At 36.3% G+C, this 22777-nt stretch overlaps 1 protein-coding gene across 2 annotated transcripts in view; it reads left to right on the top strand.

Annotated features, from left to right (window-relative positions):
- Positions 1–22777, top strand: part of VPS41 (VPS41 subunit of HOPS complex) — a 221199-nt gene that overhangs the window by 145923 nt on the left and 52499 nt on the right. For both annotated transcript variants that reach the window (XM_053655114.1, XM_053655113.1), the window contains 6 exons: positions 8993–9090; positions 13059–13188; positions 15143–15258; positions 16551–16607; positions 19891–19952; positions 21339–21420. In XM_053655114.1, the coding sequence (XP_053511089.1) occupies positions 8993–9090; positions 13059–13188; positions 15143–15258; positions 16551–16607; positions 19891–19952; positions 21339–21420 (545 nt within the window). The remainder of the gene's footprint in view (positions 1–8992; positions 9091–13058; positions 13189–15142; positions 15259–16550; positions 16608–19890; positions 19953–21338; positions 21421–22777) is intronic.

Here is a 22777-nt window from a genome sequence, read left to right as displayed (position 1 = left end):
CATTCCGAATTTTTTATTAATGCAGAATACCTGTAAACGTTTTCCTAAACCAAGAACTCACATTAGGAAGTGAGTTCTTTTTTACATGATTAAGGGAGATGTTTTGCTAAGTGGTGAAATAGTCAATGGAAGATAAACAGTCATTATTTTTAACTCAATTTGGGAATAATACTGGGTATGACTATATTAGCAATTTTGTTTTCCATAAGATTTTTGTTCCATTCATTTGCTGACGGGCACCTAGGTTGCTTCCAGCTCTTGGCTATTGTAAAATTGTGGTACATATACACAATGGAATTCTATGCAGCAGAGAGAAAGAAGGAGCTACTACCCTTTGCAACAACATGGATGGAACTGGAAAGCATTGTGCTGAATGAAATAGGCTAGGAGTTGAAAGGCAAATACCATATGATCTCACCTTTAACAGGAAGCTAAACAACAAAACAAACAAGCAAACAGAATAAAAACAAAGACACTGAAATAGAGTGGACAGCAACCAGAGGGGAGAGGGAAGGGAATTTAAGGGGAAAAAGGGGAGGGATTTTGAGGAACAAGTATGAAAGACACAGGGATGAGGACTGGGGGGGGGGGGGAGGAAATGGGAGGGAGGTGGCGAGATGGGGCGGGGTGGCTACGATGGGAGAAATAGACAAAAAACTGTACTTGAAAAATAACAATAAAATTTTAAAAAATACAAAAAAAAGATTTTTGTTGATGTAAATTTTAATTTTTAATAAAATGAAAAGAAGTGTTTGATATCAACTTTATCTGGTTGTTGATAACTTCCTTAACTGTGCCTCTTGGAATGTTGACAGTGCTGTTTTTATGGACCATATATTTTCTTTTGTAAGTAGCACTTTTATTTAGTTTATAATTTAATCACTTCATGTAGTCTCTGCTTAAACTGTTGCTAATTCTCAGTTTGTAAAATCTTGTAAGATTTAGTACTTAAATAAGAATTTATTATAGCATCTGGAATTGAGAAGTAAAATAGATATGTGCTTCTACATGGCTTTTCTTGTTTTCTTTAAGAACACATAGACTTTCTATCATGTTCTTAATTAGAGAACTGGAAATTTTCTATCTCATTAATGCAAGTTATTGAGGACTAGGAAATGAGGATGTAGAGGAGAAAAGGTTTGGATACTATTATTTTCTAGCCTCTGTGTTCTGTATCTTACAGCTCATTCATAAAAACCAAGGCCTTAATGTGTATGTGGTTACCTTTAGGAGAGACACCAATGCTGCTTGTCAGTTAGCCTAGGCAGCCCATTTGGCATTTCAAATGGGGAGACTACCTCATTCACCCACCACTTCTTAGATGATGTTTTCCCTCAGGTGCTGAGGCAGACACACAACAAAGCCTCCATGTGATGCCCGTGAAACAGTCTCTGTGGCATCTCCGATTGTTTGTTCTTTACCCAGGTTGCTGGTAAGGGAGGTGTTTGTGTAGCATTTCATTGATGGAAAATGATTTAGTAAAACAACTCAAGTTCATCTCTACCAGAGTCAGTTCATAAACTTGGTAACCTCAGGAGTGATGGCAACCACAGCCTCTTACTTGTATGCCTCTATGTCTTCTAGAATGTGAGATTTTCACCTCTTTGGGTTGGAGGGGCACGCTGTTTCATAGCATCTGCACATTTCAACCCTCCCCTGTCACCCACCCCGACAAACATAGCCCTGGGAGCTTCTCTGGAGGCTTCAGGGTCTGACTATGCTGGCTGTGCTCATCTCTGAGCATGTGGTTGTAGTGGAGGTGGCCCTCTACATATGGGCTTCATGTGAACCTTTATCACAATACCACATTACCAAAACTATTTTTAAGTGCCTGGATAAGAAGAATAATTAGTTCAAACCCTCAGAGGTTGAGAAAAAAAGTTAGTGGCAAAGCTAGGTCCTGAGCCTTGCCTTTGCACTTCTACTCTGGGATTCTGTCCAGAGCGCTGGTACCACCTATGAGATCTAATCAAGGAAAAAACATAAGAAATATTATTCTTTTTAACATTTATATTACTAACTATTGAGTAATTTTTTGCTTATCCCCAACTTCATTTTTATGCGAAAATTAAATTGTGAAAACAGTTGTATTAAGGAGCAGTCATTAAAGATAGGCAGAGACAAGTAACAATAAGTAATCTGCAAGGAGAATGCAGAGGAGGAAGAAAAATTTAGTAGCTCCTCATTTCATCTGTATTATGGATTTTATTTATACTCTAGTTTCTTTATTTTAATTTTTATTTTTTATTATTTAAGAGAGAGAGGGAAGGACAGTGGAGGGGTGGGGAGGGGTAGGGAGGGGTAAGGAGGGGAAGAAAAAGAAATGTCAATTTGTTCCACTTATTTATGCATTCATTGGTTGATTCTTTTATGTGTGCTGAATAGAGATGGAAACCGCAACCTGGGCATGTTAGGATGATGCTTTAACTAAAGCTTGACCTTCCCAGCCAAGACCTCTAATTCCTTTATTTTATAGATAGGAAAAGTTATACCCACAGAAATTCAAATGACTTGTCCAAGTTCAATTTAGTTGAAGTTATAACCCATATTTCCTGACTACATTTAATATTGTTAACAGTATGCTACACCGCCTTACCCAGGTTTAACAAAGAGGATACTATAATGTTATCATAGAAATTAACTAAGCCTGAAACTAATAGCACAGAATGGTTTAGAAGATCTGAATAAGAAACCTGTAGAAAATGTGGTGGGTGCAAATGAGAGTTTATTCCCACATTCATCTGTAAGTGTAGTTAGTGTATGGTTACTGAAAGAGTCTTTCCAGGACCACTACTGTATCAGCTTCTTACTGTGTAACAAATCACCCCAAAATCTAGTTGCTTAAAACAAGTCTTTTATTATAAATATTTCACAGGTGCTAATCATAGAATCATACCTTAGTAAGTATTTGTACTTGTACCACTTAACTTTCCATAAGATCTCTGAGGTTTATTGTAATTAAGTTCATATACTTGTTTTTTATTTTTATTTTTTACTTTTATTTTTTGACTATAGTTTACATTTGATACTATTTTGTATTCGTTTCAGGTGTCTAAAACAGTGGTTAGATAGTTATATACTTTACAAAGTGATTCCCTATGCAGTACTTTTACATCCCTATGACTGTCTTGTCGCTACCCATTTGTACTTCTTCATTCCATCACCATATACTTCTTAAAGTGGTGCAGTATTTCTTCTAAATTTTAAAGACTGTCATTAAAAAGGAGAAAGGAATGTTTGGTAAAATTTAGCTTTTGTGTCTTCAACTTCAGTGGAGCCATCTGGTCCAGGGATTTTGTGTGTTTAGGAGTTTTTTTTATTACTGCTTCAATTTTGCTGGTGATTGTAGGTCTATTCAGGTTTTCTGCTTCTTCTTGATTTAGTTTTGGAAGTTGTCTGGTTCTAGAAATTTATTTCACCCACGTTGTCCAGTTTCTTATAATATAATTGTTCATAGTAATTTCTTACAATCCTTTGTATTTCTCTGGTATCTGTTGTAACTTCTCCTCTTTCATTTCTGATTTTATTTATCTGGGCCCTGTCTCTTTTTTTCTTGATGAGTCTGAGTAAAGGTTTGTCAATTTCATTTATCTTTCCAAGGAACCACCTCCTGGATTCCCTGCTTTTGTGGATTTTTTGCTGCCAAAGAAAGTCATGCTGCTAATGCCAGTACTAGTGGGAGGGGACCAAGGCACCTGGCAAAGGGCATGGACACAGGGAAGCCATTCACTGAGACGATCAGCACAGTGGCTTAGCGCATGTGAATATCTGGGGGTGATTTTGCTTTTCATTCAGAACTTTAAGAATTCTCTATGTCTCTATGTCGTTTAATTCTGCTCTGGTCTTGATTATTTCCTTACTTCTATTCACTCTGAGCTTTGTTTGTTGTTGTTCCTTTAGTTCTTTTAGATGTAGGGTTAGGTTGTTTATTTTTCTGTCTTCTTTGGGTAGACCTGTATTGCTCTGAACTTCCCTCTAGGACTGTCTTTGTTGTATCCCATAGGTTTGGGTTGTTGTGTGTTCATTATCGTTTGTTTCTAGGTACTTTTTGATTTGTTCCTTGATCTCATTGTTAACCTACTCATATTTAATAACATGTTATTCAGTCTCCATGTATGTCAATGTTTTTGAGTCTTTTTCCTTGAAGTTGTTTTCTAGTTTCAAGCCATTGTGATCTAAGAAAATGCTTGATATGATTTCAATATTTTTGAATTTATTGACTCTTGTTTTGTGTCATACCATGTGGTCTATCTTTGAAAATTATCCATGTGCATTATAAAAGAATGTAAAATTTTGCTTTTCTGGGGTGAAATGCTCTACAAATATCAGTTAAGTCCATTTTATCTAGGATTTCATTCAATGCCACAATATACTTGTTGATTTTTTTATTTGGGTGATTGATCCATTGTTGACAGTAATGTGTTAAAATCTCCTGTGATGGCTATATTGCTGTTGATTTCTTTCTTAAAGTCCTCCAAGGTTTTTCTTATATATAGATGGTCCTATATTGGGTGTATATATGTTTACAAGGGTTCTATCCTCTTGTTGGACAACTCCCTTAAGTATTGTATACTGACGTTCATAGTCTCTTGTTGTGGCCTTTGTTTTTATGTCTGTTTTACCTGATATAAGTATTGCTACCCCAGTTTTCCTTTTATGTGTATTTGCTTGGAATATTTTTTTTCATCCTTCACTTTCAGCCTATGTAGATCTTTTGTTCTGAGGTGAGTTTCTTGTGGGCAGCATATGTGTAGGTTGTGTTTTCTTATCTATTCAGTTTTCCTATGTCTTTTAAGCCATTTACATTCAAAGTTGTTACTGAAGAGTATTTATTCATTGCCATTTTTTTTCCTTTGTGCTTGTCTTCCTCTCTCTTTATCTTAAAGCAGTCCCTTTAGCATCTCTTATAATGCTGGTTTGGTAGAGATGTACTCTTTTAGCCTTCTTTTGTCTGGGAAGCACCTTATTTCACCTTCCATTTTAAATTGGAGACTTGCTAAATAGAGCAGTCTTGGTTTCAGGTCTTTGTTTGTCCTTACTTGGAATATTTCTTGCCATTTCTTTCTGGCTTATAGTGTTTCAGTTGAGAAACTAACTGCTAGCCCTATCAAAGCTCCCTTATATGTTACTGGCTGTTTCTCCATTGCTGCCTTAAGATTCTCTCTTTGTTCTTAAATTTTGCCATTTTAATTATATTGTGTCTTGAGTGGGCCTGTTTGGGTTCCTCTTGTTTGGGGCCCTGTGTGCTTCCTAAACTTTCACGATTTTTTTTCTCACCAAGTTAGGGAAGTTTTCTATCATTATTTTTTCAAACAAGATTTCTATCCTTTTCTCTTTTCCTTCTCCTTCTGGTTCATGTTGTCCTGCAGCTCCCTTAAACTATCTTCATTCTTTTTGACTCTCCTTTTGTTTTGTTGCTCTGACTGGGTGTTTTTAATCCATCTTGTCTTCCAACTTGCTGATTCAGTGTTCTGTTTCATCTAGCATGCTTTTAATTCCTTCTAGTTTATTCTTCATTTCAGTTATTGTATTTTTCATTTACTCCTGGTTGTTATTCAGAGCTGCTGTGTACTTTTTTATGCTGATGTAGTTCCCACTAAGTTCCTTGTAGTTCTCACTGAGTTCCTGTAGCATATTTATAACCATTACTTTGAACTCTGTCTGATTAATTTCATTTAGCCCTTTCATTTAGCACTCTTTCTGGTAACTCCACCTTTCCTTTCAGTTGGGGGTTATTTCTTTGTCTCTTTTTTTTTTTATTTCTACATATTGCCCTGCTGTGACTCCCTGTTTTGTGGGGTAACCTTCTGTGGTAGGAGTCCTGTGAGACTCAGTGGTACTGTGTCCTTGATCTCCTATGCTGTTGTACAGGTTCTGACAGAACTAACACCTATCCTCAAACTATTCTAAAAAAATTCAAGAAGAGAGAAGACTCTCAAACTTTTTTCACAAGGCCAGTATTATCCTAATTCCCAAACCAAATAATGACATGATAAAGAAAATTACAGGCCAATATCTCTGATGAACACAGATGCTAAAATCCTCAAGAAAATATTGGCAAACCTGATCCAGCAATATATTAAAAAGATCACATACCATGACCAAGTGGGATTTATGCCAGGGATTCAGGGATGGTACAATATTTGCAGAACAGTAAGTATAATGCATCACATAAACAAAATGAAGGACAGAAATCACATGATCATATCATTAAATGTTGAAAAAACATTTGATAAAGTTTAGCATCCATTTATGATAAAAACATTGAACAAAGTGGGAATAGAGGGAGCATACATAAACATAATAAGGGCAATATACGGAAAACCTATTGCAATATCATATTAAATGATCAAAAATTAAGTGTTTTTCTTAAGATCAGAAACAAGAAAAGGGTGTCCACTTTCACCACTTTTATTCAACATAGTACTAGAAGTCCTAACCACAGTGATCAGACAAGCAGAAGAAATAAAAGACATCCAAATTGGAAAGGAGGAAGTTAATCTGTCATTTGCAGATAGCATGATAGTATACATAGAAAACTCTGTAGGATCCACTAAGAAAACTATTTGACCTAATAATTGAATTTAGCAAAGTAATGGGATACAAAACCAATATTCAGAAATTGATGGCATTTTTGTACACCAACAATGTACTTTATGAGAAAGAAAAACTAAAAAAATTCCCATTTACTATAGCAACACACACCCAAAAAGAATCACCTAGGGATAAACTTAACCAAAGAGGTAAAAGACCTGTACTTTGGAAACTATAGAACAGTGAAGAAAGAAATTGAGGAAGATACAAATAAGTGGAAGCACATACCATATTTATGGATTGGAAGAATTAACAACATTAAAATGTCCATACTACTCAAAGCAATCTATAGATTCAAGGCAACTCCTGTGAAGATTCCAATGGCATATTTCAAAGGTGTAGGACAAATATCCCCCAAATATATATGGATCAAAAACAACCCCAAATATTCTCAGTATCTTAGGAAAGAAGAACAAAGTAGGAGAAATCACAATACCTGATATCAAACTAAGGACATTGTAATCAGTCTGGTACTGGCATAAGAACAGACACATAGATATGTGGAACAGAATAGAGATCCCCATAATATACCCATCCCTCTATTGTCAATATTTGATAAATGAGGCATGAATATACAATGAAGTAAAAACAGATTCTTCAACAAATGTTGTTTGGAGAACTGGACTGGTACATGCAAGAAAAAAAAAAAGAAACTAGACCACCAGCTCACAACATATACCAGAATAAGCTCTAAATGAATAAAAGACATGAGCCATGATATCATAAAAATCCTAGTGAAAAACATAGGCAGTAAAAATTTGGATATCTTATGCAGCAATATTTTTGATGATACATCTCCTAGGGCAAAGGAAATAAGGGGAAAAAATAAATGGGACTACATCAAATTAAAAAGCTTTTGCATGGCAAAAAAAAAAATGGAAAGAAAACCCACTGTATGGGAGACCATATTGCCATGATAACGTTGGACTGGGGTTTAAACTCTAAAATATATAAAGAACTCATGACCCAATACCAGGAAGACAAACAGTCCAGTTAAAAAAAATAGGCAAAGGACCTGAATAGACACTTCTCCAGGGAATACATACAGATGGCCCATAGACATAAAAAAATGCTCAACATCATGAGCCATCAGAGATGCAAATTAAAACCATAGTGACATACCACTTTACACCTGCCAAAATGGCTATCGTTAATAGATGAACAAAACAAGTGCTGGCAAGGATGGAGAAAAGTGCACTGTTGATAGGAATACAGACCGATATGGCCACTGTGGAAGACAGTATGGAAATTCCTCAGAAAACTAAAAATGGAACTGCCTTTTGACCTAGCCATTCTACTGCTGGGAATATACCCTAAGAATCCGAATACATGAATTCAAAAGAGCTTAGGCACCCCTATGTTCACAGCAGTGCTGTTTACCATAGCCAAGAGTTAGAAATTCTTCAGTAGAATGAAGCAAAAAACTGTGGTAGTTTACACAATGAAACACTACACAGGAGAAAGAAAGAAGTCCTACCTTTTGTGACAGTATGAATGGAACTCAGTACTAATGGGTTAAGTGAAATAAGCCAGGCGGTAAAAGACAAATAACCATATGATCTCTCTTATAAGACTAACCTATGAACAAAATAAACTAATCATCCAAACAGAACCAGAAACATAGAATAATAGAATAGACTAACAGTAGTAAGAGGGAAGGAGAGAGGTGGGGGTTGTTTGAAAGAAGGTGAAGGGATTAGTCAAGAAACATATATGAAGGACCCTTCATATATGAAGGGACATGCAACAGGGTGAGGATTGACTATGGAAGTGGGGGGCAGGCTGGCTGAAGAAGGGCAAAGGGGAAAATTATAGAAGAACTGCAAAACATAAAAATAAGAACTAAAAAGGAGAGAGGAATTGTTTCCTCTGATCTTTATTTCACTTAAGAAATAATAGTTTTATCATAATGTAATCTATGCACTTCATTCCCCTTTTTAATCTTTAAATAAAATGTTTATTAAATGTTAAAATTAAATGCTATATTTATAGTAAATAAAACTAAAAAAAAGTATTTTGATATTTATAAAATAACCTTCCTTGTTACCTTTATAGCTCTGTAATGCTCTAATTATGAAAAAGTTAAACTAGGGCCATTTTAAGATACTATTACTCTTACTAATAAAGTTTACATTGGGTTTTCACATTGTGTCACATTTGACCATTCATGCTGCTCTTATTGTCAGGTTTGCTTGTTTGTGATAGAAATTTTCAAGTGTAGGTTTCCAGATACACTTTTCTGGTACTGATTGTTGTCAAGAAGGTCTCTTTATTCGTGTTCCTTTGTGTTAGATTTCTAAAATGAGTCCATTAATAATTCAGAGTAGATGTGTCTTTTCCTTTTTGTGCTACTTTTTGCTCCTGTTAATGGTAAATCTTGTATCCCTTTTGTTTGCAGTATCGCAGTTTGAAACTGAATTCTACATCAGTGGTCTTGCACCTCTCTGTGATCAGCTTGTTGTGCTTTCCTACGTAAAGGAGATTTCAGAAAAAACGGTAATTTATTTCACCACAAATATAGAGGGATTTATACCCAGATCATTATACCCAGATCAGGTTGCCCATGAAAGGGCTCTGCTGAAGTCTGATGAAAAGGTCAGCAGAGATTATTACCCCGTAGACCTAACATATTCGCCTTTCAGAAGCTCCACTACTTATTGCCTGCCTTTGTTCCTTTTGCTGAGCGAAAGGGAGTAATTTTTTTCCCTATCTCTATTGGTATTTTAGTAGAAGGGAATGAAGGATTCCTCATGCTGAAAGGCAGTGAAACTATGCTGACACTGTGCATTACCAGAAATGACAGCAGTAAAGTTGATCTGCTGCAACAGCATGGCCCCTGTGGTCAGAGGGAATTACAGAAAAGGCAGTTCATTATTTCCTGTGGTCCAGACATATTTGTTTACTTCCCAGTGCCCCAGTGATTCTAAGTTGCATGATTCTTGCTTTTAAGTACAATAGATTATTGCTAACTCTCAGTTATCAGTGTAAATGTGATGGTATGGAATGTATGGCAGATAAGAAGCAACAGAGAGTCTGAATTTTGTCATATGTGACTTTGAAATAAAGCCTGCATCGATGTGGTCCAGTGGAGGGGCATGTAGATACAACCTCCCTTTGAAGCTTACGTGGGCCCCATTTGCAGTGAGTCTTTATTGTGTGAGTCCAGGAGTCCTGTCACGAAGGGGAGGGGGTAGCTTTAAGGCATAAACAAGGAGAGCTTATTGTAAAAGATTTTCTTTTCATCCTGTATATAAAATAAATTGCAATTGATTGTCTAGCCCTTTACAGTAAGTAGGCCCTCCTTTTCTGTATCCTCTCCTTTTCCCCCTTTTTCAAATGCCAAGGAATAAAATAGAGAAAAAAAGCCTGGGAGCCCCAGTTTTGAAGTGGTAGCTGCTCTCAAGCATTTCTCTGAGCTAGTACTTCCATCAGGAAGCCATCGCTATAGTAACCTGAAGCTCTGGATGCCCATGTTGCTAGGCAATAGGATGCTGTAGAATTAAGTGAACACTCAAACCTGCTAAAATCAATAGAGCTGGCTTCTAGCTCTGTTGCAGGATATCAGTTTATTATTTTTTTTTAAATAAAAGCAGTGGCTCCTGAGGGAGTAAATATGGTGCTTTTTGATGAGAAATGTGGGGAGGATTGAGGATGTGATTCAAAGACATGAGGAAAGAAGCAGTGAAATGAAAAAAGGAAAAGCCTAATAAACAATTGACCAATAAAAAAGAGAGAGAAAGAAAGAGAGGAAACCTTTGTTAATAAAAGAGAGTATTGGAAAGGAGTAAAAACCAAGAAAGGCCAACCTTTGAGCAAATAAGAAAATGGCATTTTTTAGAGAAAGAAGTGAGGGTTGTGAAGATGAATTAAAAATGTATGTGTGTCATTATATTCATTTCACATAACACCAAAGTACACAAAATTAAGACAAAAAGGATAAAAAAGCAACTTGGGACCATGCACACCCTCCACCTTTTTTTCCATGTCAAAAACACAGCTTAACTGCAACATTAAAATTTGCTTTTATATGATATGTAATAGTACCTCCCAACATATTTTTCTGATTATACCTTTTACACCTGTGCATTTTTCCACACAGTTGCAGTAATAGTTACGTGCTATCCTACACTGCCATATTTTTCGGAGCCTTATTTTATTCTCTCTCCCTATGGCTGTGTTGTCTCCCATCATTATCATTTAGAGTGGTTGTGTACTATTTCATCTGCTTGATATATCCTAATGTGTTAAGCTGTTCCCCTAATGTTTTCTTTTTCCTTCATTAATAAAGCATTTGTGTGCGAAAAATTGTGCCAAGCATTGGGAATTGGATATCAATAAGACCAAATTCCTGCTCCTAGGAATTCACAGATAAGCAGGGCTTGTTTTTCCAGTGAACAAAGGTTATCAGACAGTGAGATGATGGTTTTCTTACACATATAAAGGGGCTTTTTATGTGGTCTAGCAAGGCAGTTGTCTTTTAATATTATTTAGTTCAAATATGTTTCTATTTAGTTATTTTTGTCTTTGTTATAGCAGTTAATTTTTTAAGTATTCAGATCTTTCAGTTTTTTCTTAATTTTTTGTTTCAAAATTGAGATAGTTTTCATTTCTCTATACTTTGAAAATTATGCTCTGTATTTACTGGTTTTTTCTCTGCTAGTTGATCTTTTATAATTGCTATTTTATTTTTAGAATGTTTTCAATGTATAAGTACAAAGCTAACATACTTGCTTCACAGTTAACCTAACAAAATTGGTGAAAGAAATCTGTGAAGCTTACTGTTTACTTAGGGAACTCGAGAGTTGGGGGTAGTTCTGGACTTCTTTCACTGTTTCTGTCATCTGTGTTCTCTTTACCAGTGTCACACTGCTCCAGGCCTGTTGCTCTTGAAAATAGTCAGCCTATGTTTTATGTCTAGGTGCTGAATGCCTAAAAAGCATGAACTTTAAAGTAAAACAAACTTGACTTGAAATCCAAGGTTCACCATAAGTCCCAGTTTTTCCATACATCCCACCCAGTTTCACCATTTACTTATGTAACTTTGACCTGGGTAAACTTTTTGATCCTCAGTTCCTTCATCTGTAAAATTAGGAATAATAAAACTTACTAAGGGGAGTTGTCGCAGCTGCTGTGGCCATGGCAACCGCTGTGTCACCACAACAGCCTTAACAAAAAGAAAAAAAGGGGGGGAATTGTAGGGGACCGGTTTGTTTTAGCCTGGCAAATGTGACTCAGCTCTGTATGGAAAACCTACAGATGTGAAGTGGTGGGCAGGAGCCAGACCTTCAAACTGAGTTTTCCCATGGGAATCAGGCCTAGAAAATGCATACAGATTGTTATGGCTTGCTCTTGCTAAAACTCCATCACTCCAGTCTAAAACAACAAATGTGTATTATCTATCTTCAAAGTAATTTCCAAAGCCTGTATGAGTTCTCCCAAGGACACAGCTAATCACCTCATCGCCATTCCCCTCTCGTTATTTTCATTTTCTTGATTGTACCTAAAATGTACACAATAATATTCTATGTAATAGATAGTAAATCCTTCTCTAATATAAGACCCCTGGAAAACAATAAAAGCCTGTCTAGGCAAGGGTCGGGGTACTCCCCACTTGAGGGAGTGGCCAAGGCACCCATAGGCACTTTCCCCTTGAGAAAGTAGTCGTGTGTGTTCCCTTTTTCTCCACAGGATTGTTGTTGCCTGTGCATTCATTCTCACTGTAGCCACAACAGGCAGACTCTGCTGGCCAGGGTCCACCACAAAGGGGTAATTTAAGGACTCCAAGAAAATAGTCTTTGTATAATCATACTAGGTTAATGGAGCTGTCAGAGGCCTTTTCCTCTTCTATCTTGATCTAGAACCACACTGTCCAAAACTGTAGTCACTGACCATGTGTTTACTTTAAATTAATTTAAAACTAAATTTAAATTAGTTGAAATGAAATAGAATTTAAAACTCAGTTTCTCAGGCACCGTAGTCACATTTCTGGGTGTTCAGTTAGGTACCTATGTCTCATGTCTGTCACAGTGGGCTGTGCAGGTAGAGAACATTTCCACCATCTCAGCAAGTTCTGCTTTAGAATCTCTGGCTTTTTAGCATTACCAGTAAGTTTACCTGTAGTGGCAGTGGTTTGGATAATGGAGTAGTCTGCAATATTATTTTTAGTGTTTTCACATTTTTGAGGAAGCGGTGTAACAAAGTTGCTTAAGGCTGTGGTAGCCATGGAGTTGAATGGGCTGCAGTAGGAGGCTGCAGACGTGACACAGCAGTACCTATTCTGTTTGTCTCATGCAAAAGGCCAGAAAATAAAACACAGTTATGAGGCCATCTGTGATGTTTAGAAGGGTAACTTATGTCTGCCAAAATTATAAAACCAAGGCATTTAATTATGCATAACTAAGTTTAATTTGTATAATTTATAGAAATGTAATTAAAATGAGCCTTTTCCCTCTTTTTTGCCCTAGGAAAGAGAATACTGTGCCAGGCCCAGGTTGGATATTATCCAGCCACTTTCCGAGACTTGCGAAGAGATCTCTTCTGATGCTCTGACAGTTAGAGGCTTTCAGGAAAATGAATGTAGAGATTATCACTTAGGTGAGGAAGATTGAGGATCTGGCTTGTGTTATTCTTCCCTTTTTAATCCCCCCCCCTTCCATGCAAGTAGCACGAACAGGAATTTAAGTTGAGGTTCTGAAAGGATGTCAAAGAATATCCAGGGAGGCCTCTTACATTAGAAATGTGGGCATTGAGGCCAGGAGATAACTGTAGAACTTACTTGAGCTCCAACAGCAGAAGAGAGGGGAAAAGAGGGTGCCTAGATGGAGGTGAGTCAGCCCTATGGTCTTTGTTCTTATACTTGGTCTATTATCTTAACTATTTAATGTGATGCCTAACTTACACTGATGTTGAGCAGCATGGTTCTCATCACTCGATAACTTTGTGTTCCTAGACTATGTACTCTGGGATGGCAGAGAAGTTATCTTTCTATTTGTGATGAAATGCTCAGAGCCTAAAGGAGTGCTTGGCACATACTAGGCATTCACTGAATATTTGTTTCATGCATGGATAAATATACTGAAGCACTGCTCAGAAATAAAGGGAAGACCATTGCTGTTTAATCATTCCAGGGGCATCTGTGTTTGGGTTTGGGTTTGGGTTGTGGTTGTGTTTGTAAAGTGTTACCACTGTATTGAAAGACACATTGATGAAAATAGAGCAGCTTAAGCTTTGTAGAAGTTCTTTCTGCTTTTAAAAACAATTGATATTTTTTAGTGAATATTTTCAGTTATCATTTTACCCAAAAGAAATGAAGGTATATACTTTTTTAAAATATTTATTTATTTATTTTTAGAGCAAGGGGAAGGGAAGGAGAAAGAGTGGGAGAGAAACATCAATGTGTGGTTGCCTCTCATGTGTCCCCTACTGGGGCTCTGGCCTGCAACCCCGGCATGTGCCCTGACTGGGAATCGAACCAGCCACCCTTTGCTTCACAGGCCTGTGCTCAATCCACTGAGCTACACCTGCCAGGGCTAAATGTATATTCTGTACATGTTTGAATTTTTTTTATGAAGCACCTAATCAGCTGAGAAATGTGAGAATAGTATATTCTGGACTTGGAAAAAAACAAATGTGATTCACAACTGAAAATGTCCAGTCAAGGTATTTTGCTCAGAGCAAACTCTGCTGCATACCTAGATACCCTTCAGAACAGGTTTTATAATTGAATCTTCAGGAGATCCTCATAATTGGCATTGTGCACAACATGCTGAAATGACAGATTATATCCCCAGGGCTCGGAGCATCTGTCATTTATGCTTTAGATGGCCTTGACCTTGATGAGGAATCAACATTTATCTCAGGTTGTGGGGTATGATTGTTCTGTAAAAATAGAACAGTGTTGTAAATGGCCATAAATAATGTTTATATGCAGTACATGAATTCTGATATGCAGTAGACATGGAGAATTTTGAATACCTATCTTTCATCTGAGGTCAGAATGTTAATGTATTAAATACAGAATTTTAAGCCCTGGCTGGTGTAGCTCAGTGGATTGAGCGTGGGCCTGGGAACAAAACAACCACGGTTCAATTCCCAGTCAGGGCACATTCCCTGGTTGCAGGCCAGTTCTCAGCAGGGGACACACAAGAGGCAACCATACATTGATATTTCTCTCCCTCTTTCCTTCCCTTCCCCTCTAAAGATAAATAAATAAAATCATATAAATAAATAAATAAATACAGAATTTTAAACCCACCTTATTTTTTTTTTTAATTTTGGGTATTCCCTTCTTTCCTCCCTCCCTTTCTTTCTTTTTCCTTGCAAATAATTTTACAATTAAATACTTTTCAAAGCACTGGTGTATATTCTGTCATTCTCTACCACCTCTTACTGCTTCCTTCAAACAGAACCAAACACACTTATTCCAAGAGTAAGGGAGTTTTCTGTTCACTCTTAGTAAGTTGAGTTGTCTAACCATGTCCCCTGAAACCACTGCCAAGGTTTCTATTGTTGAGTCACCTGAGATATTCCTTTCTTGTTTCAACTACAGAGTACTCTGAAGGGGAATCACTCTTCTACATTGTGAGTCCAAGAGATGTTGTAGTAGCCAAGGAACGAGACCAAGATGACCACATTGACTGGCTCCTCGAAAAGAAGAAATATGAAGTAGTTCTGATTTCACTTTCTTGAAAGTATTGACATGTCTGTACCATAGAGAGGATAAAAGTTTGTGGGGATAAATCTTTCATGTAGACGAATTAGAATGCCCTAAGCTAAAAATATGTTGGAGGCTAATAACTTTCCAATTTTCTTCTTAGAAATTCAGGAGCAAAAAGACCATAAGGAGATTAACTGTCTTCACTGTTCATTGGAAGAGAAGTTGGTAGTGGAGGGAGTGGGTTAGATCCAGCCTATTGAAGTGTTTATTCTGTGCTTTTTCAAGGAAAATAAGATAGAGCTAGTATTTCAAAATTGTTGATTTGGGATATTTTCGTGAAATCATTCCTTTGTTGCTTATTTCATATGTAAAAGGAAAGCTATCAAATTAATGCTCACTTAGGATAGTTTGAACTACCAGTTCAAATGGAGTGATGTTGTCTGCTTCGCTGAGTCTTGGTTCAGACTAATTTTAGAAGATAATGTGTTATCATGATTTTTTAAAAAAAGAAAACATTTTTTAACTTTAATAGTCAGAAAGGCATTATTGCATTAGTTTAGTTATAGAAACTGTCTGGATGGGCTTTTTGTATTAATCAGTTAAAAACAAACAAAAAATAGTCCATTTATATGTTGCTTTAAGTTTGTAACCACCTGAAAGGATTTGGGGGAAAATGTTTTTAATGTATAAACTATTTAGAGTCCAGGTATTGACCCCAAGTTCATACCATATTGCTTCACCTCCAGTAGTTTTCTTGAAGAGATAATTCTATGTTTTAAACATTTGTTAATTAATAATTGTAAACTTTCCAGAATAAAAATGAAATCAGAAATATTCAAAATCATATTTGTAGATATACCTAAACATATACATATAGTTTATTTTACTTTTTATGTTTCATAAAGGAAAGGTACCCCATTGTCAATATATGTCATACAGATTTATGATGACAGAGGAATTTTGTTGTTGTTGTTGTTTGAACCTGGAAAATTTTTATCTATTTTGATTTCTGTCTGAAAAGTGATTCTAATATCCTAATGTGGAAATGAATTCAAATAAGAGACGTTTTTATTTTGGTTGACTGTTTTTGTTTGAGTTTGAATGCAGTGAGGTTCATTCAACCATAACATTAGAAATTCTTGTGCTTGAAGCAAAAAGCACAGGAAAATGGGGCTTTATTTAAGTAGTCCAGAACTTTAAACATAATAAATATAGTATTTATAACCTCAGTGTCTTTCCCATTCTCTCCCATTTTTTCTCCTCCTTCTCTACTCCTTTTATAATGCTCGTGTAAATATAGGAAGCTTTGATGGCAGCTGAAATTAGCCAAAAGAACATTAAAAGACATAAGATTCTGGTAAGTATGTAATTTTATTATTTGAAATATAACTTTACTTTTTAATAGGTTATAATAAGACTGAATGAAAAGAACTGATTTCTTCCTTCCTTTTGAGAATTTATTTGAAACTAATTCTCCAACTTGTAAGGTTAAAGTATTACATTTTATTGAATCAGTTTCTGTGTGTAAAAGAGAGACTTGAACATCTGCTAGGAGATGGTTTTAGGTAATTTGGAAAATGGATTTGTGAAATACACTTTAAATATAAAGCTCCCCAGTTATGTGTGGAAAACTTTCTTTAAATCATAGGTAAAAATCACATTATCACGAAATATCAAGAGTGGTTTCATAAAAGTAGATTGCTTTAGTGTCTCCATAATAATAGACCCAATTGATTTTCTTACGGAGACTAATCTAGGTCATCAAATACATTTTTATTACATTCAGACTCTGGAAAAATATAGTGACTGAAAGCCTATTTATTTACTAACTGTGACAGTGAATGTGCAGAAGGAAAAGCAGAAAAGAAATGTTATCCTCTTAGTGTGAAGGGCCCTTAGACAACGTCTAGTCCAGGATTCTAACTTATAGATGAAAACTGAAAACTTATTCTATGAGAGCTACTTGGTTTTCAGCACAAATTCCTTTTGTCTACACTTCCCCACCTTAAACTTCTCTGTAAAACTCCATGTAAAAGCCTAATTCCCAAAAATGTACAAGCAAAATAATTCAGTTACTAAACAGAAATAACCAGAGCAAATTTTTTATTTCATTAAAAATTATAAAGAATAAGCAGAGATTATCTAGAAATGGAGCAGAAGGTGTTCCAGCCAATAGAATAGTATATGTGATGGTACAGAGAAGTGAAACTGCTTGGCCTGCTTGGTTATGTGAAGCAGTTGAGGAGTTTATACATATGAAGGGTCCAGTCCTAAAGGGCCATGTGTAATTAGGGGCTTGATTTTGTCTTGTAACCTCTAGAGATAGTTTAAGCTTTCAGTGTTACATCACTTTTGCTTGTTAGAAAGAGTCTCTGTTGGAGATGGGGGCCAGAGGGAAGCCCACTGAAGTGGGAGTCAATAAGATACGGTTCCCTTCTTGGTGTGGAGGTGAAAGTGATGAGAACTGCAGAGTTGATAGGAATGGAATGGTGAAGATAGATGGAAGACATAGTCTGCTAGACTCTTTGGGATTTGGTGACTGACTCTGTGCACAGGGAAGTGAGAGTGAATATTCTAGGCTGACTCCCAGGCTTTTAGCTTGGGCCTGTGGTGGACGGTGCCACCATTTAGAGAAAGAGAGGGAGAGAGAGAGAGGGAGAGAGGAGGAGGGGTAACAAGAAAGAGGAGGAGAGGGAGGAGTGGTGAGGGAAGAAAAGAGAGGAGATTAGGGGAAGGGTGGGGAGGACTAGTAGGATCAGGTGTATGGTGGGAGGGGTAGGTGAGTTCTGGTTTAGACACGTTTAAGTTTTTGCCACTTATAGAACACCCTAGATATCTGGACTCAGAAATAAATTTGGGAGACTCTTCAGTGACAGAGAAGTATTTGGGCAAATCCACACAGAGCAAATGTCTAGCATTAGAGAACAGAGGACCATGAATGGAACCATTGGGAACACTCATTCAGACAGATTTGGCACAGCCAAAGGAAGGTTTTTCATGGGAGCTGAGGGAGACAATTTCAGGATAATAAGAGATCTTAAATGGTTGAAGTTAGTGGGTCAAAAGTAAGACAAGTTCAGTTAGTCAGTGGTACATTGGGTTCGGTAGTTACAAAAGTGACTAGTGAATTTTATGTATATGTATTATTTATTCTTAACATGTTAGTTAGGAAGTGAAAAAATGAGTAGGAGATGATGACATAGAGTTTAATGTAGACTGTTTAGTTCTGAAGTAGAAAAGAGCGAGGACTGGTTGGTTGGGGGCTGCAACATCATGGGAAGGTTGGTTGTGATGGTGGGTATTTTGTGTAAGAGAGATATAACACGTTTATGTTAAGGGAAAAGATATAAAATTGGACTAAAGTTCAAGGTGTACAGAGAAAGAAGATGAGTGGCAGAATAAACTCCACATGAGGAGGGGGCATGGCATTAGGAGAAAGTTTGCAGAAATCGGCACTGCACAGGAGACCTCTGAACCTGGATAGGGAGACTCTTCATTGATATTGAGATATGTGGTCTGTTTTCAGAGAAATAAATTTAGGCACTCTTTCTTCACTGTGCAGTTCCTATAGTTTTAAAATATGATTTCCTACATTGTAGTCAATAAAGTAAAAATATAATAAACTAAGAACCATGGGTTTTTCTTCATTCTTGGAGTAGGCACGTACAATGTATTGGTTATACATAGACTTTTTTCTCCTGACACAGTGTAATTTCATAAGCAGGCAGGCAGAGAAATGATTTCCTGCCAATTTTATCATTCAGGAAGAAATTCCACAAAAACTTCTTTGTGCATAAAGTAGAACTTAACATCCAAGTTTTGTTATATATGCTGAGTTTAAGCTTCTCATGAAAATGCTTTTAGGTAAAATTAGTATTTTATAACAGGAGTCACGGGGAGGTCAAGCAGGAGCTCCCGTGCTCCCACTGCCACAGGTCATGCCAAATCCTTCAAAACCAAGGTGGAAATAGTGAATGAACATGGGTACTCTGAATCCAGTCAGTTCTGCTTTTAGGCCCAGTTTCCTCATCTGTTAACTCATGGTTTTGAATTACATATCTTTCTGAGCTTGTTTCACTTTAATATTAACTTTCATATTTAATATTTCCCTTTAATATGATTTTCTTTCATTTTGTTTTTTGTATTACATTTCTTCAGACGATATAGAGGAGATGGGTAGCTTACATTTTATAGATGAAAGCACAAGAAAACAATTTTATATCCTTGACAACATTAAATCATTGGATCATTTTTCTTTTTTTAATGTTGCATTTTTTTTATTGTTGTCTAGTTACAGTTTCCAATTTGGATCATGTTTCCAATATATGAAGATTTCTTTTATAGAAAATCTCTTGGAAAGAGGCAAATTAGAAGGCTTTAAAGTAGTAACATTTTTTGTTGTGAATTTGAAAATTTGGATAGCAAGTATATTTAAATATGATTGGGAAGGAAATAAGCATAATTATAAAAATATGCTTAAGAAGAAAGAGCATAATTACATAAAGCAAACTAATTTGTATAAATAGGTCCCAATAATAAGCACTAATAGGACCCTAAAGTCACGGCCTCCCCAGAAACTGAGACTCAGGTTTTCAGTCATTCCAGTTAATTATGAAATTCTTTTATCTGGTTTTCTCTAGGATATTGGCTTGGCATATATAAACCACCTGGTGGAAAAAGGAGAGTATGATATAGCAGCACGGTAATAATGACATTAACTTGTTAATATAAATAGAATTGATCAATGTTAATAGTAAACATAAGCTGTTCTCAGCAGTTGACAGACATTTTTAAAGATTTTTCTAATGAGTAATTTTTGACTATTAATGGTTTAAACACAGAATGGATTGATATTTATTATATACCTTTTGACTATCTCATTTTCACCAAACAAAAAATATTTTTCTCATTACTTAATGAGAAAGGTATCAAAAACCATGAAGAGTATGAGATTTTACCCTTTCTATATGGTGACAAGTTAGCCTGTCACAGTTTCACAGGTGCCTCAGCAATCATAGTAGCCGAAGGACCAGCACTTGTGCCAGATCCCACAGCTCCAGTTCTCACAGCACAACACAGGGTGGGTCAGGTAGCCCTTCACAGGCAGTGGGTTGTGCTATAGGAAAGGGACCCTGAATTTAGGATATCTGATTCTTTTAAGCTTACCTTCCTTTGGCTGCAGAGGAAGGTGTTACTTTTACTTTGCTGGACAGAAAACAAACCTTCTCTTTGCTCTGGAGGGAAACATTCTTTGGGTCCTCTAGCTTTCAGGGCTCTTCACTCTAGAAGCATCTTTGAGAATGTAGTCTAGGATAAAGACAGGTAGCACCTCTGCTTGTAATTCAAGCAGAATTATCTCTCAACAAGAGGGCAGAAGTTAAATGGAAGTGATCAGACCCCAGGCTCCTGGTTTGCAGTAGTTTATGGTGAACAGAAAGCATACATGTGGTTGTGCAGGTGTTGTGTGAGTGGCTTCCCTGCAGATGTGTGGTGCCCTCTGCCGGGGCTACATGTACATGGCAGACCAGGAAGACAGACTTCAGGCCTACTTTTCCTGCCCTGAGATTTAGGGAAATATGTTTCTTTGATGTGCAAATTGTGTAAGGTTTTTATTCATATGCAAACAGTTCCCCAAGTTACATACTATGATAGGATTCTAATTTTCTTAAGTCTGATTCTGTAGTCCGTTATTTAAAACCATTCAAGAAGTGGTTTAAATTGGCACTTCCGGGATGATGTCATTTCTTCAAGTCAAGAAAGGCCCCAAGGGAACAGTGCTCATCTGGATAAATAGGCAACACAGTACAGGAAAGTCATGGGGAAAACTCCTAATTATAGTCTTCTGAAAGCTATTCATGTTTATCTATAAGTATTTTTATATTAATTTTATTGATTTTCATCAGCCTTGCATATACAATCAAGTGAGCACCAATGATACCTTTATATCTCAAGTGGTACTTGAGATAGAAATTTGTCAACACTCTTACATGAGAGATTTATCTAAAACACTAGGACAAATGTATATTTATTTTATCTCTATTTTTTTTACTGAAAACTTTCTCTCTCTCTGGGTTGTTTCCGCTGCCAGCAAATGCCAGAGAATTCTTGGGAAAAATGCAGCACTGTGGGAATATGAAGTTTATAAATTTAAAGAAATTGGACAGCTTAAGGTAACTATTACTTTATTTTTAACTCTTAATTTTTGTACGTAGTATGTTAATATGAGCATGTCTCAGAAATATTGTGGGTGAGTTTTCAGACCAGCACAAATAAAGCAAATACTGGTATCTCATTAAAGCAAGTCACCTGAATTTGTTTCCCAGTGCATATAAAAGTTGTTTACAGTGTACTGTAGTCTATTAAGTGTGCAATAGCATTATGTCTAAAAAAAAAAAGAGGTATGTATAAACACAGTATATGTGTCTATACTGCACATACCTTAATTAGAAAATACTTTATTGCTAAGAAATGCTAATCATCATCTAAGCCTGTTGGGAAAATGGTAGACTTGTTCCACACAGGGTTGCTCCCCCGCAAAGAAAACAACCCTTGATATCTGTGAAATGCTATGAAGTAAAGCACAATAAAACAAGGTATGTGTTTATTGAGATGGAAATAAAATTAAGACAGTGGTAGTCAGTTCTTTATTGGGAAGCAAATTATTTCAGCCAGAAAGATTCAAACTTTTAGAAGTTAGTTTCAAAATATAAACCTAGTTTATGTTTTATATGTATACAATATATACATATATAATACATATATGTTGTGCTCACTTTATCTCCTAGTTCTGTGCTCAAGTGAAGTTTTCATATTCTTTTTAATGAATATGGAAAACAAGTATAGTCTCATGCAGGAGATGATAAGACATGAGGTTCTTTTTTTCTAAAATTACTTAAGATTATGCTTTTTGAAATTATATTTTACTTACTGGAAAATAAATGGAGAATTTTGACCATGCAGTTCTAACAAATAATTTTGATACTTCATTTTTTTTCTTTCAACTTGGTGCATAATATCCAAATCAATAAAGTATTCCAGTGTTTGTTTAAGACAGTTTTTAGAAACTTTTCTTATGAGTAGACCTCTTTAATGTTCTCTTAGTGTTATGAATATTCTTCTAAAAATTCCCAGTTACTCAGCTGCTCAGCCGCTCAGCCCCATACATGTTCTCTTCCCTGGGAAACCCCAAGGACACTCTTTTCAGTTTATTGGGCTGCTCCTGGAGGGTGTTATCAGGACCTGTGGCCGTGTTTACCCAGACAGCTCCATAACCCAGACTTCTCTTTTGAATTCCTTATCTACACTGCAAGTGTGCGATGGCCATTTCTCCTTGTATATAAGGCTAATAAGGGTCACTCAAATTAACCTGAATCCCTTTCCTTCCCAAATATAGTTCTTCTCCTGTTAATCTGTGTTTACCACATCACATTATATTCGTTTTCCCATGCTTAATAGCTCAAAACCACTATTTTGATAAGAACGTCTAACTTACCTTATCCTATTTAACCTCCAGTTCTTGTCAGTTTT

Source organism: Artibeus jamaicensis, unplaced genomic scaffold (genome assembly GCF_021234435.1).
Source record: "Artibeus jamaicensis isolate MK-2021 breed Jamaican fruit bat unplaced genomic scaffold, CSHL_Jam_final contig_924, whole genome shotgun sequence".
In the NCBI taxonomy this organism is placed as follows: Eukaryota; Metazoa; Chordata; class Mammalia; order Chiroptera; family Phyllostomidae; genus Artibeus; species Artibeus jamaicensis.
This window is presented reverse-complemented; position numbering and strand designations above follow the sequence as displayed.